The following is a 14,408-nucleotide window of genomic DNA, read 5'->3' as shown; positions in this document are numbered from 1 at the left end:
GAGTGAGTCAATGGGAACCAGGGGACCGGGGAAATGGCCACGGGCCACGGAAAGGAGAGGTGGCCGAGAGGGGTCAATCAGTGGGAACAGCTGGTGACTCAGTGGGAAAGGAGGGAGCTGATGAGCTGACGAGCTGCAGGTGTTTGGTGGGCTTTGAAGGACCCCCTGGAGCGGGAAAGGCTCCGTTCTGGCTGCTCCGCTCGGAGGGACGGGATCGCGACCGGAGAAACGCTGGCTGCAGGTACCGATGGAGCTGATAAGAGCGGGAACGTGCTGCTCGGCACACACGGGGCCAGCTCTTGCCTCACCTCACCTCCTAATTGAGGTGCTGCTGCGCCCCGGGCGCCTCTGCCGCGGCGCGGGGCTGGCACCGGGGGTTACTCACACCTCCAGGATGTTCTGTCCTCACTGGCGCCGCAGCACGAAGGGAACCGAGGGGGTTTTTTTATGCCTAATTTTGCGGCAGGTACTTAAAAGCTCCCGTTTTGCTGGGTCACAGAGCGAGGAAAACGTTCCCCGCCTGGAGCCATGGCTCGTTTGCAGCTGCTTTGTCCCTGTCTGCCTCGGAGCATCTGCAAATGGCCCCCATCTCCCCAAATTGCTCCTTCCCGGCTGTGGGGGGTCGCCCGGGGTGGGGTCTCAGCTCTTGCTGTTCCCTGCTCGGCCTCTGAGCCAGGTTTAAGGGCTCGGCCCTGCCAAGAAGCTGGTCCTGGGCTGGGGCTCTGCCAGACCCGGCTGGGCACAGGCTCCTCTCAGCTGCTGGCTCCTCCTGGCCCGGGGATACCATGCTGTGAGGAGGGGTAGGTGGAAAGGGGGGAGCGCTGCTGGCTGTGTTGGGCGTGCCAGGCTGTTTTCTCTCACTTTGCAGGAGGTTGGTTTATTGGGGTGTCAGGGCAGGGCCTCTGTAACCCTGATGGTGTGGGGAGCTGGAAATAAGGGGCATTTTGGGGGCCCTTCCTGAGCCGGTGTGTCACGGGGCTGGGAAAGAAAACACTGGGGGGCTGGGAGAACCTTCTGGAAATGATATCCATGCTCAGGGGAGTTATCCCCACCCCTTCCAGCCCACAAAGCAGCTGGGGGAGGGCCTGGGGCCGCTCTCTGCACAGAGCTGTGATGGGGGCTCAGGGCTTACCCAGGAAAGCACCACTGCTGGGACTCAGCTGAGCTCGTTAAACCTGTACGAGCCCCTGCTGCAAACCAGTTAAACCCATTTAGGGAAGGGTTAAGCCAGTTTAGTGTGATTTGGGAGTCTATTGATGCAAAGGTTAATCTGGCATAAGTGCATCAACATCGGGGATTCGAACCAATTTAACTGTTCCGTCTCCCTGTTTTCCCTGTGGGACTTCAGGGAGGGTCCAGCCTGTGCTTCCCCTTCATCCCAGCCCGCAGAGAGCTGTGGAAAGAGGGAGAAAATAACCCAGAGACTGAAGGGATGAGCAGGCTGAATCTGAAACGATGCTATTTATAGCCATCCCTGCCCAGCCGGCCTAAATTCCACGCAGGTCCCCAAGCCCAGCTGGCAGGGGGGAGCAGCGGGACGGGCAGCGAAGCCGAGGGGTCCTGGCCTGCCCATCGCGCCTCGACGGGCTGGCTCGTGGGGCCAGGCTGAGCCCCGCCTGAGTCAGAGCAGAGGATGCTCCTTGCTCATCCCCAGCTCCTCATTATCCCGCTGCCCCAGGGCTTTCCCACGAGCCTCATCCAGCCGGGCCGTGAGACCTGGGAGAGGCGTTTGTTTATCTTTCGTTGTCATCCCCAGAGGGCTGTAATCACAATTAGAGCGTCCACGAGGCGCACGGGGCAGAGATCCACCTCCTCACCGGGGCCCAGCGTCCCGGAGAAGGAGCGGGGGTAAAAAAGGTGGAAAAGCCTGGCTGACCCTTCCCTAACCCAATCCCGCTGTCGTCCCCTGCCCACGCAGCTTCCCTGGGGAGCAGAGGCCACACCTGAGGGTTTCTCAATGCTTCCCCTCCACGCTGCCGTCGCGTGTCGGTGTTGCAGCAACGCGCGGCGGCTTTTCCCATCTCCAGGAGCGGGATGGGGGGGGGGGCGGTGATGGAATTCGAGCCAGGAATTTAAAGAGGTGCTGAGCAGTTCGCCGGTGTGAATGGGAAGGAATGCGAACGGGATGCAATTTGGCAGAGTCCCGGCGAGCAGCGGGCTGGGCTGGCGTGTGCCAACACCGCTGGGATCCGGGATCTTGCCAGGCTGAGGAGCTGCTGGAGGAGAAGAGGCTCCCGCACCGCTCAGCGCCTGCCTTGTGACTGCGAAATGAATGTGCTTAATATAGGCCGAGTGAAAACATTCTTCCCAAAATAGAAGACCTTCCTCAGAAGGAGCCGCAGCTCCGGCGGGAGCAGTCACAAGGTACCTGCCGAGGCAGGGTGGGCTCTGCCAGGTGTTTGGTTGTGCAACGCGGCGCATCCAGCGCTGCGGGACCGGCCGGCTCCCGGCTGCCACCAAGGTCACCTCCCCCGGGCTCCGCGTCCTCCCCGTGACCTCCCCAAACGTGCCAACTGCTCCCGGGTTGGAGCAGCCAGATGCTGCTGCGGGAGAGGAGTTCACGGCTGGGGCTGGGATGGGGTGTGGAGGTGGGTGGCCCCGTCCCCGAGCCAGGGATGGCACGGGTGGAGGTGCTGCCGTGCCTCGTGCTCCGCGCCGGGCTCGGGGCGCTGTCGGGGGCTGCAGGGGGTGGAATGTGTTCCTGCTCGTCGTGCTGCCGGAGCTGAGGTTTGGGATGGGGCCGGCAGGAGAAGGGGTGATCCCCGTGTGATGATGCAGCGCGGGGGTGGCTCCGTGGGCTGCTGCCAGGCTCGGGGGGCTGTACCCTGCTGGAAAACATCGGATATTCCTCCTCTCCCGGGTGCTCCTGCGATGCCCAGCTGAGGCAGAGGGAGGGGGGCTTGTGCCAAGGAAGGTTTTGAGGGTCACAGCAGCCCTGGCTCTGCTCTGGTGGTTGGTTTGTGCTGCACTGGCACCTTCTGTTGCGAGGAGCCGTGAGGTGCTGCCAACCTCCAAGGTAAAAAGCATCCCCTCCCTGATCCCACAGAGATTCCTGCTCAGAGGGTGCTGCAGGAGGTGGATGCTGTGGGTACAACCCCCCTTTTTGGGGGCTCTGACCCTTCCCCTTCAGCCACCCCTGACCTTCCCATGCTGCTGGTGACAGTGATGTTTAATCCAGCTTGACCAGCCACGGCTTCCTGCCAGGAAAATGGGGCAGGAGGGGGGGTGGGAGTTCAGTGCTGGAGCTTTGGCAGGTATAAAGAGAAAAGCCAAAAATCCTTCTGTGTTAATCTGCACCAGGGATCTGCACCTGGTGCTTTGCACAGTGCAGACCTCTGCTGTTCCAGCCTGCAGGCCCACAGGGCCCTGGTTGGGGGGGAATAAATACAACCCCCTCACCCTATATTTTGCCCCAGCATCCTATTAATGCTGTAAAGACACAAAAATCCAGGCTCAGCTATTGAACCCTTTATGATCTGGGGTCTTTAACCCCTGACCCCAACGTGGCACTAGACAGACCCAGGAAAACTCCAGACCACAGAGCCCAATAAATCTGCCCCATCCCTTAAATCCACTTAAAATTCTCCAAGGAGGAGACTCAGCCCCACAAATCAGTGCAGATGCAAATTTATGGCCTGTCCTGGGATAAATGGGTTTTTCTACTCACAAAGCTCTTGCCCTGAGGGTTGGCTGGGACAAGGTGAAGGCGACCTTGTGGTCGTTCAATTAGAGCAGGGAATGAAGTTGTTGGCCATGCAAAGGAGGGAAATGTGAGGACAGCCTGTGGAGAGGGGAGATAAGAGGCACAGCAAGGCCAGGGCAGGACTGGAGGTGCAGCAGGTTATGAATGGAGAGAGAGGATGTGGTTTTCTGTTTCCTTTTCTGATTGCTATGGAATAAAGAGCTGAAAAATGGGCTTCCTGCGAGGCCAAGATTGAGGGAATTCCCCTGGCCACTGAGGCTCTGCCAAGTCCTTTGCTTTCTCCCCTCTTGCTGCTTGGTATCAACAGTGTAAATACTGGTTTTTCAGTGATTTTTTTCAGGCTGTAGGAGTTGGTTTCTAGGAGGTCTTCAGGTGCTTTGCTCACGGGTCCCTCAGTGGCCCCTCCATGGGGAAACTGAGTCACAGGGGTGCCACCTGGAACTGGGATTTTTCTCCCAGATCAGAGGAAAATGCTGGATATTGAAGGAAGAGCTGAGCTCTTCCTGCAGCATCTGGGCTGGACTGATGCTTGGGGGTCTCAGGTGGGGGTACAAGGGGCATATTTATTGCTCAGAAATGCTTTTGCCCACGAAAAGGAGAATAAACCCTTGTTTCCCAGAGCTTTGGCTCTCTGGCAAGAAAGGGATAGAGTTTTTAAATGGCTTCAGCAGTGAGTTAAAACTCTTCTTCAGCCTGAAGCTGAGAGGAAATAAAACCCCCCCACAAGTGCCAGGCTTCCTTTGTCACTGGGGCAGCTCGAGCCTGGTGACTCCTCCCTGTCCCTGCAGGCAGTTCATGTTTGGGGAGAGCTGAGATCACCTGATGGAAGGGGATGGGAGCAAGCTTAGATTCCAAGAAAACAGCCCAGTTGTGGCAGGGAGAAGATGAAACAATCCCTGCAGTGGCCTGTGCCTGGCTCGGGTTTATCTGGAGCTCAGGGCTGCAGGAAGCCACGGGAGGGGATGGGAAGTTCCAAAGCTTGCAAACAATGAGTCCTTGGCCCGGTGTCAGAAGTAAAAGCAGGTTTCTTCTGACCCTTCAAAGTGAGATTGTGATCTGGAAACACCTGCTTTGCGTTAAGAACCAGAATTAAGTGAACAAAGTGTGGCAGGGCTGGAGGCTCTGCACATGTGGGAGCTCTGAGAGCTCATCAGATTCAGCTGATGGCCCTGGGGCTCCTCCAAATCCTTGTGTATTTGGCTCACCTGTGTCCCAAGGCTCTCTGTGCTCCCTGGGAAATATTTTTGTAACCTTGGCAGCATCTTATGGGGCTATGGCAGTGTCAAGAGTGGTCTGCAGAGGTGTGATGTGCAACAAAACACCTTCTCCTTTCCTCTGCAAACACCATTTGTGGCCCCGTGGATCAGCCCATGTGTAATTTGGCTCCCACACAGGTGCTTTGGCTTCCACAGGTGCTTTGTTGCTGTTAAAACAAGCCCCAGACTTCTCCCTCCCTTCCCTGCCTTGAGGTGTTTGCCTTTTATTAAGAGCCTTTTCATCCCAAAAACTAATAGGAAAATAATTTCCTGACCCATATCTCAGTTTTACCCAACTGTGAAAGGCTTTTCAGTGACTTTTAGAACTGTTTGGTGGGGATACAAATGGAATATATATATATATATATATTTTATATATGTTCAAATAATCTCCTCCCAAATGAATTGAAGCGATATGGGGACAAATGCAATATATATATTTTATGTATATATTTAAATAATCTCCTCCCAAATGAATTGCAGTGATATAGGCAGTGCTTTGCTTCCTTGGCCTTCACATCGTTGAGTAACCAAATTAATCTTGCACTTGGTACCTCTGAAAGCTTTATTTTAATTCCCAAAGATTGGGAGCCTCGTGGAAGGTGGGAGAACTGAGCAGGAGGGGGTCTGCAGTGGGATTTTCAATGATGGCTTTGCCAAAAATGGTGTGAAAGATTTTAAGTGCAGGGCAATTCTCTCTGATCTCACCCCCCTTCATTGTAGGGACAAATCCTGGAGGAACATCTTTCCCCCAGCCCTGAGCCTCGTCCACAGCACAACAGCAGCTGGAAAGACAGGATTCCTGCAGTCCTGCACTGCTTAGTCAGGAGAGGGAACACCCTGGGATTGCTGGGAGAGGAGCCCAGCTCCTGCTCCAGCCCTGGTTTGACACCTCTGGATCTGTGTCTGGATCTGGGAGGATCCTTCTCCCCAGGGGAAGCTGCTCCGTGCAGGCTCTTGGGTTTTCTCTGCTTCTCCCCAGCCCTGAGAGCTCCAGGCACAGGCAGACCCGAGGAGGGGGATGATGCCAGTGGAAATCACCCATTCCTGGTGTCACTTTTTTGGGAATGGAGGGTTTGTGCAGGCAGGGACAGCTCAGAGTCACCTTGCTGTGTGCATGGGTTTGGAAAGGAAATATTCCAGGAGCCTCCTGCCCCTCAGGAGCCCACCTGACCTTCAGGAGCGTCACCCAGGAGCTGATGCCTGGCAGTGCTTTCCCTTGGAGTCTTATCCTGGCCTTTTATCCTGCTACCTCTCACACTCTGTCTCCCTGAGCAGGGGAAATAAGATCCTTGTAATGACTCTGCCACAGATCTTTATTAGGGAGAGAAGCCAGAGTTCATCTTGTGTGAGATGCTGTGAAATTGCTGCTCCCGTGAGTTTTCCTCCCAAAGCATCCCCAGGGGATCCCTTTCCACCTTGTCTATTGGCAAACCCATTTTGTGCCAATCCTCAGGAGATCTCTGGGGGGAAGTGGCTCATATGGCCTCTGTGGGAAGGGCTTTTCTCTGCCTCCAGCCTTGAAATAAAATATCCCTGTTTGGAGTTCATCCCATTTCTCTTTTGCTGTTGTTTTGGGAACCTCAGGTTCCCTCAAGTAACCACTGCAAAGTGACTGCAGGAGCCAAGGGGACTGGAGGGGCTCCAGGAGAGCTGGAGAGGGACTTGGGACAAGGGCTGCAGGGACAGGACATGGGAATGGCTTCCCACTGCCAGAGGGCAGGGATAGATGGGATATGGGGGAGAAATTCCTCCCTGGGAGGGTGGTGAGGCCCTGGCACAGGTTGCCCAGAGAAAGCTGAGGCTGCCCCTGGATCCCTGGAAGTGTCCAAGGCCGGGTTGGACAGGGCTTGGAGCAACCTGGGCTAGTGGAAGGGTGTCCCTGCCCATGGCAGGGAGTGGAATGAGATGACCTTTGAAGTTCTTTCCAGTGTAAACCATTCCATGATGGTTTACCAAGGTGAGAGTCCACATCTCCAGCTCTCCTGGTGTCCAAGCCCTTGTGTCTGTCCCGACCTTTGCCTGCTGCCTGTTGCTAAACTTCCAGCCACACGCTCAGTTTTCCAAGGGAGCTCCTGCTTTTCTCAGAAATCCGCCTTTCCACGGCAGAGTTTTGGGGCAGTTTGTGCTGATTACCAACCCTGCTGGGTCTGGGCACCTCGGCTCATCAACCCCCCGTGGCCTGGGCCACTGTGAGGATGCAAACCCCACTGTGGCTCTCCTGACTCATGTGAACCAGCATCCCCTGACTCCGATGGGAAAGGCATTACTCACGTGAGCCTGTTTGCAGGGATCAGGGCTCTAATTACGGGGCTGCAGCGTGGGAACCAGAGCCATTAGCCCCTAAACCCTCCAGATCATTCCCAATACATTAATGTTTCCAATTAGTTGGAGCCTGGTGCCTCTCTCTCCAGGATGACAGCGCTGCTGGTCCTCGCTCGTGTTCGCTCTGCGTGCCGGCGCCTCATTATGTAATGATACAGTCTGTGGTGTAATCCCTGCTCCCAACTGGCTGGGGGATTTCTGCATGTGCCTCATCCAGAACTGATTAGGCAATGGAGGAGACTGGCAAATGAATGTTTGGGTCACATCCCTCCTAATCAGCTTGGAAGCCTCCAGTGCAGGGGAGTCTGTGTGTGTGTAGGGGGGGGTTGGGCAGGGGAGGACCCCGGGGCTGTTGGGGCCGTTGGGGACCGTTGGGGGGTTGAAACCCGTTGGCAGCTCTCAGAGCACCGAGCTGCCCCTTCCCTGGGGGTTTTGCTTTCAGTTCCCGGTCCCTTCTTTCCCTTCCTTCCAAGGAAACCATCTCCACGGCAACCTCAAACCTCCGGGCTTTGCCTGGGAGCTGCTCAGCCATCCCCGGGACCCCGGTAAGTGGCTCGGGCAGGGCCGGTCCCGGTGGCCCTCTTGGCTCCTGGGTCCAGCAGGCTGGTGTGGCCTGGGGAGGCGAGGGCTGGAGCTGGGCTTGGCAGGGGGGTGGGCGAATAAAACCCCGTGTCTCCTCGTCCTCAAGGCTTTGTGTGGCTCTAACCTGGGTGTCCATGGCTGTCCTGCTGCGGGAAGAGCTCTGCCCTGGCGCTGGAGGGGGTGGATGGGTTCGGGGTGAACCCTCGGGCTGTTCCCCTGCAGAGACCCTGCCTGGGGCCGGGGACGTGTCAGGGTGTGGTGGCTGGTTGTGTGTCCTTTGGTGACAGTCTTGGATAGACCGTGAGCGAGCCTGATCCCAGTTTTCCATCTTTTCCGTCGTGTTAGGGAGAGCAGCAGCTGGAGACAGGGACTCTGTCCCCTCTTGGAGCTGCCCAGGCTGTGTGGTGTCACAGGGATCACCGTGGTGCTGAGCCTTGTGCCACCACATGGGCACATCCCTGGTGCCACGTGGAGGGTGACGATGCACCAGCCTGGTGGAAACGGGTCCTCTGAGATGGGGGGCCTTACTGGGGGCTTGGGGTTTGCTGCCAGGGTGTAACTGGGATAAAAGTTGTGGAACTGGAGGGGAAAGTGATGCGTCAGGACTTTTCCTGGAGCTGGTTTTGGGGCTGGGAGCTGAACTGGAGCGTGGTGGGGGCTGACCCTGCCTGTCCCTCTGTCCCCCAGGGCAGGATGAGGCTCCTGAGCACCGTGTTGGTGGCTCTCAGCCTGTTCCTCACCGGTGTCCGGGGGAACCACACGTCCCGAACCTGCATCTTCCAGGCACTCAGCGACTCGGACAAGGACTTCTGCAGGTGAGTGATGCTCTGTCTCCTCTCTCACCTGCACCAGCCCTGGACATCCCACCACGGGCTGCCCTCAGTGTCCAGTGTGTCACCTCCTGGGACAGGAATTCCAGTATCCCCTTTGCCAGCACTATAAACACTGCCTGTTTTCCTCCTTTGGCCAGGAATCCGGGCTGTTTCTGGCCACCTCAAGTTATTCCCTGGCCTGTCGTGTGGGGGCTTTAAAAGTGACTTTTACAGCATCAGGGATGACAGGATGCTGTAGAAAAGTCTGTTTTTCCATACAATCCTGGGATGGTTTGCTTGGAAGGGACTTTAAGGATCATCTTGTTCCACCCCCTGCCATGGGCAGGGACACCTCCTGCTAGCCCAGGTTGCTCCAAGCCCTGTCCAACCTGGCCTTGGACACTTCCAGGGATGGGATGTCCTCTGGGAAATCCATTCCAGGGCTTCGCCACCCTCACAGGGAGGAATTTCCTCCCAGTATGTGATAATGAAAGTTTAAATTCCTGCTGCTGCCCGGGAGCAGGAGCAGAGGCTCCGTCCTGTGCTCGCTGCACCACCTTTGGATCCCCCTTTTGGATCCCCCCTTTTGGATCCCCCCTTTTGGATCCCCCCTTTTGGATCCCCCCTTTTGGATCCCCCCTTTTGGATCCCCCCTTTTGGATCCCCCCTTTTGGATCCCCCCTTTTGGATCCCCCCTTTTGGATCCCCCCTTTTGGATCCCCCCTTTTGGATCCCCCCTTTTGGATCCCCCCTCTGGATCCCCCCTCTGGATCCCCCCTCTGGATCCCCCATTCCAACCCCATCCCGAGCCTGGCTGGGATGTGGATGTGGCCCCGATTCCCACCTCCAGCACCGCGGGATCTCACCTTGTCCTCTCCTCCCTCTTTTCCAGAGGGGATCTGGAGGTGATCTACCCCGACGTGGGGGACGTGTCCTGCTCCTACGTCCCCAAGTGCCACGGCTACCGGCGGCGGCTCAGCCGGGAATGGGGCAGCCCCCACATCCGCTACTCCTGGGCTGAGAAGGTGAGTCCTGCTCCAACTTCCACCTTCAAGGAATTTACTGGCATCGGGGTGACTTTTTTCAGCCTTTTTTCCCCGTTGCTTCAGAGCTTTTGTGCAAGTCTGAGCGTGGACAAACTTTTTTTCCCCTACACTGTGACCATTTATTACTATTTTTTTTCCTACATCGTGGCTGTTAAATCGTCTTTTCCTGCAATCACACTTTTGTTTTTACTACCTTGAGGCCACTTTTAAATATTTTTTTTTTGCTGCCCTGGCAATTTCCCAAATATTTTGGCTACGTTGCAGCCATTTTAACAAATATTTCTGCCACACTGTAGCCATTTAATAAATATTTTCGCTGTATTCCAGACATTCAATTAAAAATATCCTCTACATTATAAACGTTATTTTGCCTACCTTGTAGCCACTTATAATATTCCCTACATTGTGGCTACTGAATAATTTAAATTTTTGCCACATTATGCCCTTCTAAAAGTATTAATTAATTTTTTTTATATTGTGACCATTTTATTAAGTGGCCAGAATGTAGCAAAGAAATTAAATACCTTTTTTTTTTTTGCTACACTGTGAGCACTTAATGATTTAAAATTTTGCTATATTTGGCCACTTAAAAATTTAATTTTTTTGCTGTGTTGTGGCCACCTAATGAATTTAATTTTTGCTGTAGTGTGGCTATTTTTTAAAAAATTAATTAAACGGCCACAACATAGGGGAAAATATGAACTAAGTGACCACAGTGTAGGAAAAAACTTAAATAATTTTCTTGCTGCTTTGTGGCCGCTGTAAATTTTTATTTTTTTTTTTTCTATGTTTTGACCACTTCAATGTTTTTTTCCTCTGTTGTGGTCATTTAATTTTTGGTGTATTCTGGACGCTTTTATTTTATTTTTTTTCCTCCACTTTGGCCATTTTAATTTAATTTTTTTACCACCAAAAAAAAAAAAAGAAAAATATTTTTACGATTTTTTTTTTTGGTCGATATTTTTAAAGACCTTTCCACGCTCTGGCTTTGATATCTGGGATTTGACATCTCCAGCCGGTGCTGCTGCGGGATCCCGATGGAATTCGGGATGAGGAGTTGTGGGGGGGTCCCGGTGCTGCAGTTCCACCCTGATGCCACCAGGTGGTAGCATTGAACTTCCCAGCGCTGCCGGGACTGGGAGCGATTGGGAAAACTGGGAGCAACTGGGAAAACTGGGAGCAACTGGGGACTGCTGGGCATGCCCTGGGCAGGGGAGCAGGAGAACAAGTGGGAGCTGTTCAGGGAGGGAATCCTGCCTGCTGTGTCCAGCTGGGTGTCCGAGGATGTGGTGGCATCGACTCTCAGCGTTCCTAAATCCCCGTGAAATCCTTGCTGGCACCCCAAGAACTCCCGAATCCCAATAAGTGCCATGTTTCCCATCGCTGGCTCCAGCCCTGGTGCAGCTCCATAAGGGAAAACTCCTTGTGTGCCTCGGGGCGTTAACAATCCCTTTTTCCAACTCTTCCTCCCCGTGGATCACATGGTTTGAAGTAGAACTTTTCCTTAAAGATGTCTGATTCTTCCAAAATAACCCTCCTTCCTGGCAGAGGCTGCTGCACACGGGATCATCCGTCGGCCCCGCGGCGCTTTCCAGGAGTTTGACGTTTCCCAGGGATTGTTGTTTCCCAGGCAGTTGTTTTTCCTTTATATTTTAGTCCTGGAAAGCAGAGCCCGGCAGGGAGAAGGGAAGGGACTGGCTGGTGGATGTGTCTCCGCTGGGCTGGGGGAGGATTTTAGGGATGAGAGCCAGACCCTTCCCCGCTGTGCCAGGGGGATGCAGGCTCTGCATCCCTGAGCCCAAAAACGAGGGCAGGGGAGTGAACATCCCCAGCTGGGGTTTGGGAGTCGAGTGTGTGTCACCAGCACCTGTTTATTTTGGGGTGGGACGCCAGCTGTGGCCCAGGGAGGGGGGCAGATCCCTGGGGAGCCCCTTCCAGGGGGTCCAGTGGCTCCTGCTGGCATCGGGGCTGGCTCTGCTGATGGATTTGGCACCGTTTCCTTCCAAGACATCTCAGCACATCTTGTGCTCAGGCGGCATCTGAGGACACGGGTCCTGCTGCTTCCTGTGGTTTGTGTTGATTTTTCTCCTCTGGCCCTTCCCAAAAAAAAAACAAACCCACATCCCCAGCTGAACGTTCCAGCTTCAACCAGGGTTAATTTTTTGGGCAAGGGGCTGGCCGGCCTTAAACCCATCACAGAGAACTGGATCTGAAGTGCTTCATACTTTTCTTTATAGGAATATTTCATTCTCTTACTCCTGAACCCGTAAGGATGCTTCAGCATAATATTATTCCCTCAAAAAAAAAAAAAAGAAAAAATCACCCTAAATCGAGTGGGAACAAGAGTTGCGTCACAGGGCTGAGGTGTGTGAGTTGTTTTCGTGGATTTTCGAAGCCCAGGAAACTTGGATTATCCTTTATTTGTTCCCCGAGTGAGAAGGGGAAGCCTCACTTCCCCAAAGTTGTCTCTGTCCTCCACGTGATGCTCCCGGGCACACGAGAGGCTCAGTGATCCCTGCCTGGGGTGCTGAGGGCTGGGTGAAGGGCTGGAGATGCTTTTTTTTTTTTTTCTCCACCCGAATCAGCGGCAGAAAAACTCAGGGTTTGAGGATGCAAACTTGTGTAGGAAGTGTCGGCTCTCTGTGGAACACTTTGTCTCTTCAAGAAAAACAACCACCAAAAAAGCCAAATGCGGAGTGTTTGTTTTTATCTCTGGAAATATTTATCAGTTTTCCGAGGAGGGAGGGAGGGAATGGGATGTTTCCCGTCCTTGTCCCAGATACTGGTGATGGATTTTATGAGGGGGGTCAGTCAGGTTTGACCCTGCCTGTGCCCAAGGTCTTCCCTCCCAGCCTTTGGTGCTCCTTGATGTTTTTGGGTGAAGGGCCTTAAAGTGAGGTGGCATCTTGCAAAGCTGAGCTCTGGTGGCTTCAAAACTTGGCCTGGAGGACTTTAATACGTTGTTTTATGTGTGGTTAGAGTGTTTTTTAATTTTCCATGATGCTTGTCCAGTTTGAACACTGGGCTGTTAAAACCAACTCTTATCAAACATCACTTCTGCTGCCCCAAAGACCCTTTTTTGGACTCTTGATGCAGTGAAGGCAGCTTTTGTGTCTGGCTGCATCTCTGAGAGCAACACAGGCAGGCAAAGGAGTCAGGGATGCTTTGCCAGGCACAGGAGTTTGGTTAGGGATGGTTTGGGTACCTTGCAAACCCTTTGACTGCTGGGCACAGCTTGTGCCCTGTTTTGGGTGGGTGGGAAGTGCCTGTCTCCCAGCCCTGTGCTGGAGCAGAGCAGCCAGTTGGTCTGTCCTGGTGTGCAGAGGACTGGGAGACATAGCCCTGGGATGCAGGGGATGCTCAGTCCATGTGGGATGCAGCCCTGGGGTACTGGGGATGCTCAGTCCATGTGGGATGCAGCCCTGGGATGCAGGGGATGCTCAGTCCTCACTGGAAGACCCCCTGAACACCGAATAACTTGCTCTGTGCACACCCCACGCACCCTTTGGGTACCACTGTAAGGTTGTAACACGGAGCAAACCCCAAATATTAAAGCTTCCACCGGCACCTTCCCAAAAAATCCCCCAGCAGAGGAGCTGCCGGAGGCCCTTCCCCGGGGCCGACGGAGCGGGAGAGAACATCTGGAAAGACGGGAAATGCGTCCTCCTTGCCCTGCCACAATATTGCTTGGCTCGACCAAAAAATAAATTGGAAAAGAAAATTGGCCATTGCATCAATTTGGGGGCGAGTTTATAAATCCTGCAGCTAAGCAATCCCCCCCGAAGATGATGTATCGTCGCATTAACCCGAGCGCCGCGTCCCCTGATTCGCTTTTATTGCCGCGGCTGGTGGCAGACAGAAAAACAGATTACACTTGAGATCAAATCGATGGGAACTTTATTTACCGGCCCTTTTCGAACACGTATCTCTGGGCTTTATAAAAACATACGGCAGATGCCGTTGGTGGGACTTGTCTCCTTGTTAAAAAGCAATTTTACCTGCCGGGAGTTCTCGGGCTGCGGTTTTTGGAGTTACCTTTTACCTGCTCCTCCAGATTTGTTTTCATCCAAGGGTTTGACAACTTCCTTAGTTAGAGGCCTCGTTGGTTTTCTTTTGGGCTGTGCCATGCGTTGTTTAGGATACATGGGAAGGAGTAGGGCTTTTATTCCAGGCAAGGTCCAGGAAAAAGTGCTTTTCTCAGGGTTCCTACCCCAAACTCAACTATTTTAAACTTAAGTTGTTTTTGGAAGAACCCTCTCCTGGCCAAGCCACAATCCACGAGCTACAACTTCTTTCTGCAGCTGTCCAGGTCACTTATTTAAAACCATTTCCACGGTGGAATGAACTGGAGCTGAAAAGGCAGCTGGAAAAGCCCCCGGCTGTGTGATCCGTGGGATGATCCCCTCAGGGCTTCATGCAGCAGCTCTCTGTGCCCAAACCTGTGACCAGCACCCAGGGGTGCTGCCCTGGGGCTGGAGGTGTCCTGCCATGGCACTGGGGATCCCGGCCATGCCCAGGGAGGGAAGGGCAGGACAATGAACCTCTCCCAGGAGTTTGGGTCGTGCCTGGAGTCCACAGCAAAGTGCACTTGGTTATAGCCCAGCCTTGTCCCCAGTTCTCCCCTTTTTGTGAGCACTTGGTGGCCGAGTTGGGGACAGTCCTGATTTATAAAGGTTTCTGTGCT

The 14,408-nt window shown here is 54.1% G+C and overlaps 1 protein-coding gene across 3 annotated transcripts in view; it reads left to right on the top strand.

Annotated features, from left to right (window-relative positions):
- Positions 1–676: 676 nt before the first annotated feature.
- The window catches only part of PEBP4 (phosphatidylethanolamine binding protein 4), a 78,539-nt gene continuing 64,807 nt past the window's right edge, over positions 677–14,408 (top strand). Inside the window, exons 1-3 of one of the 3 annotated variants that reach the window (XM_051811945.1) lie at positions 677–800; positions 8,554–8,681; positions 9,571–9,703. In XM_051811945.1, coding sequence (XP_051667905.1) covers positions 8,560–8,681; positions 9,571–9,703 — 255 coding nt within the window. In that variant the 5' untranslated portion in view covers positions 677–800; positions 8,554–8,559. Of the gene's footprint in view, positions 801–2,202; positions 2,365–7,632; positions 7,830–8,553; positions 8,682–9,570; positions 9,704–14,408 lie in introns of those variants that run through there. The other 2 variants (XM_051811946.1, XM_051811944.1) reach the window with 2 other exon arrangements.

This window comes from Manacus candei, unplaced genomic scaffold (genome assembly GCF_025592945.1).
Source record: "Manacus candei isolate 608988 ecotype Guabito, Panama unplaced genomic scaffold, ASM2559294v1 h1tg000084l, whole genome shotgun sequence".
NCBI classification, from domain to species: domain Eukaryota; kingdom Metazoa; phylum Chordata; class Aves; order Passeriformes; family Pipridae; genus Manacus; species Manacus candei.
The sequence above is the reverse complement of the archived record's forward strand: the minus strand, read 5'-3'. Positions and strand labels throughout refer to the sequence as shown.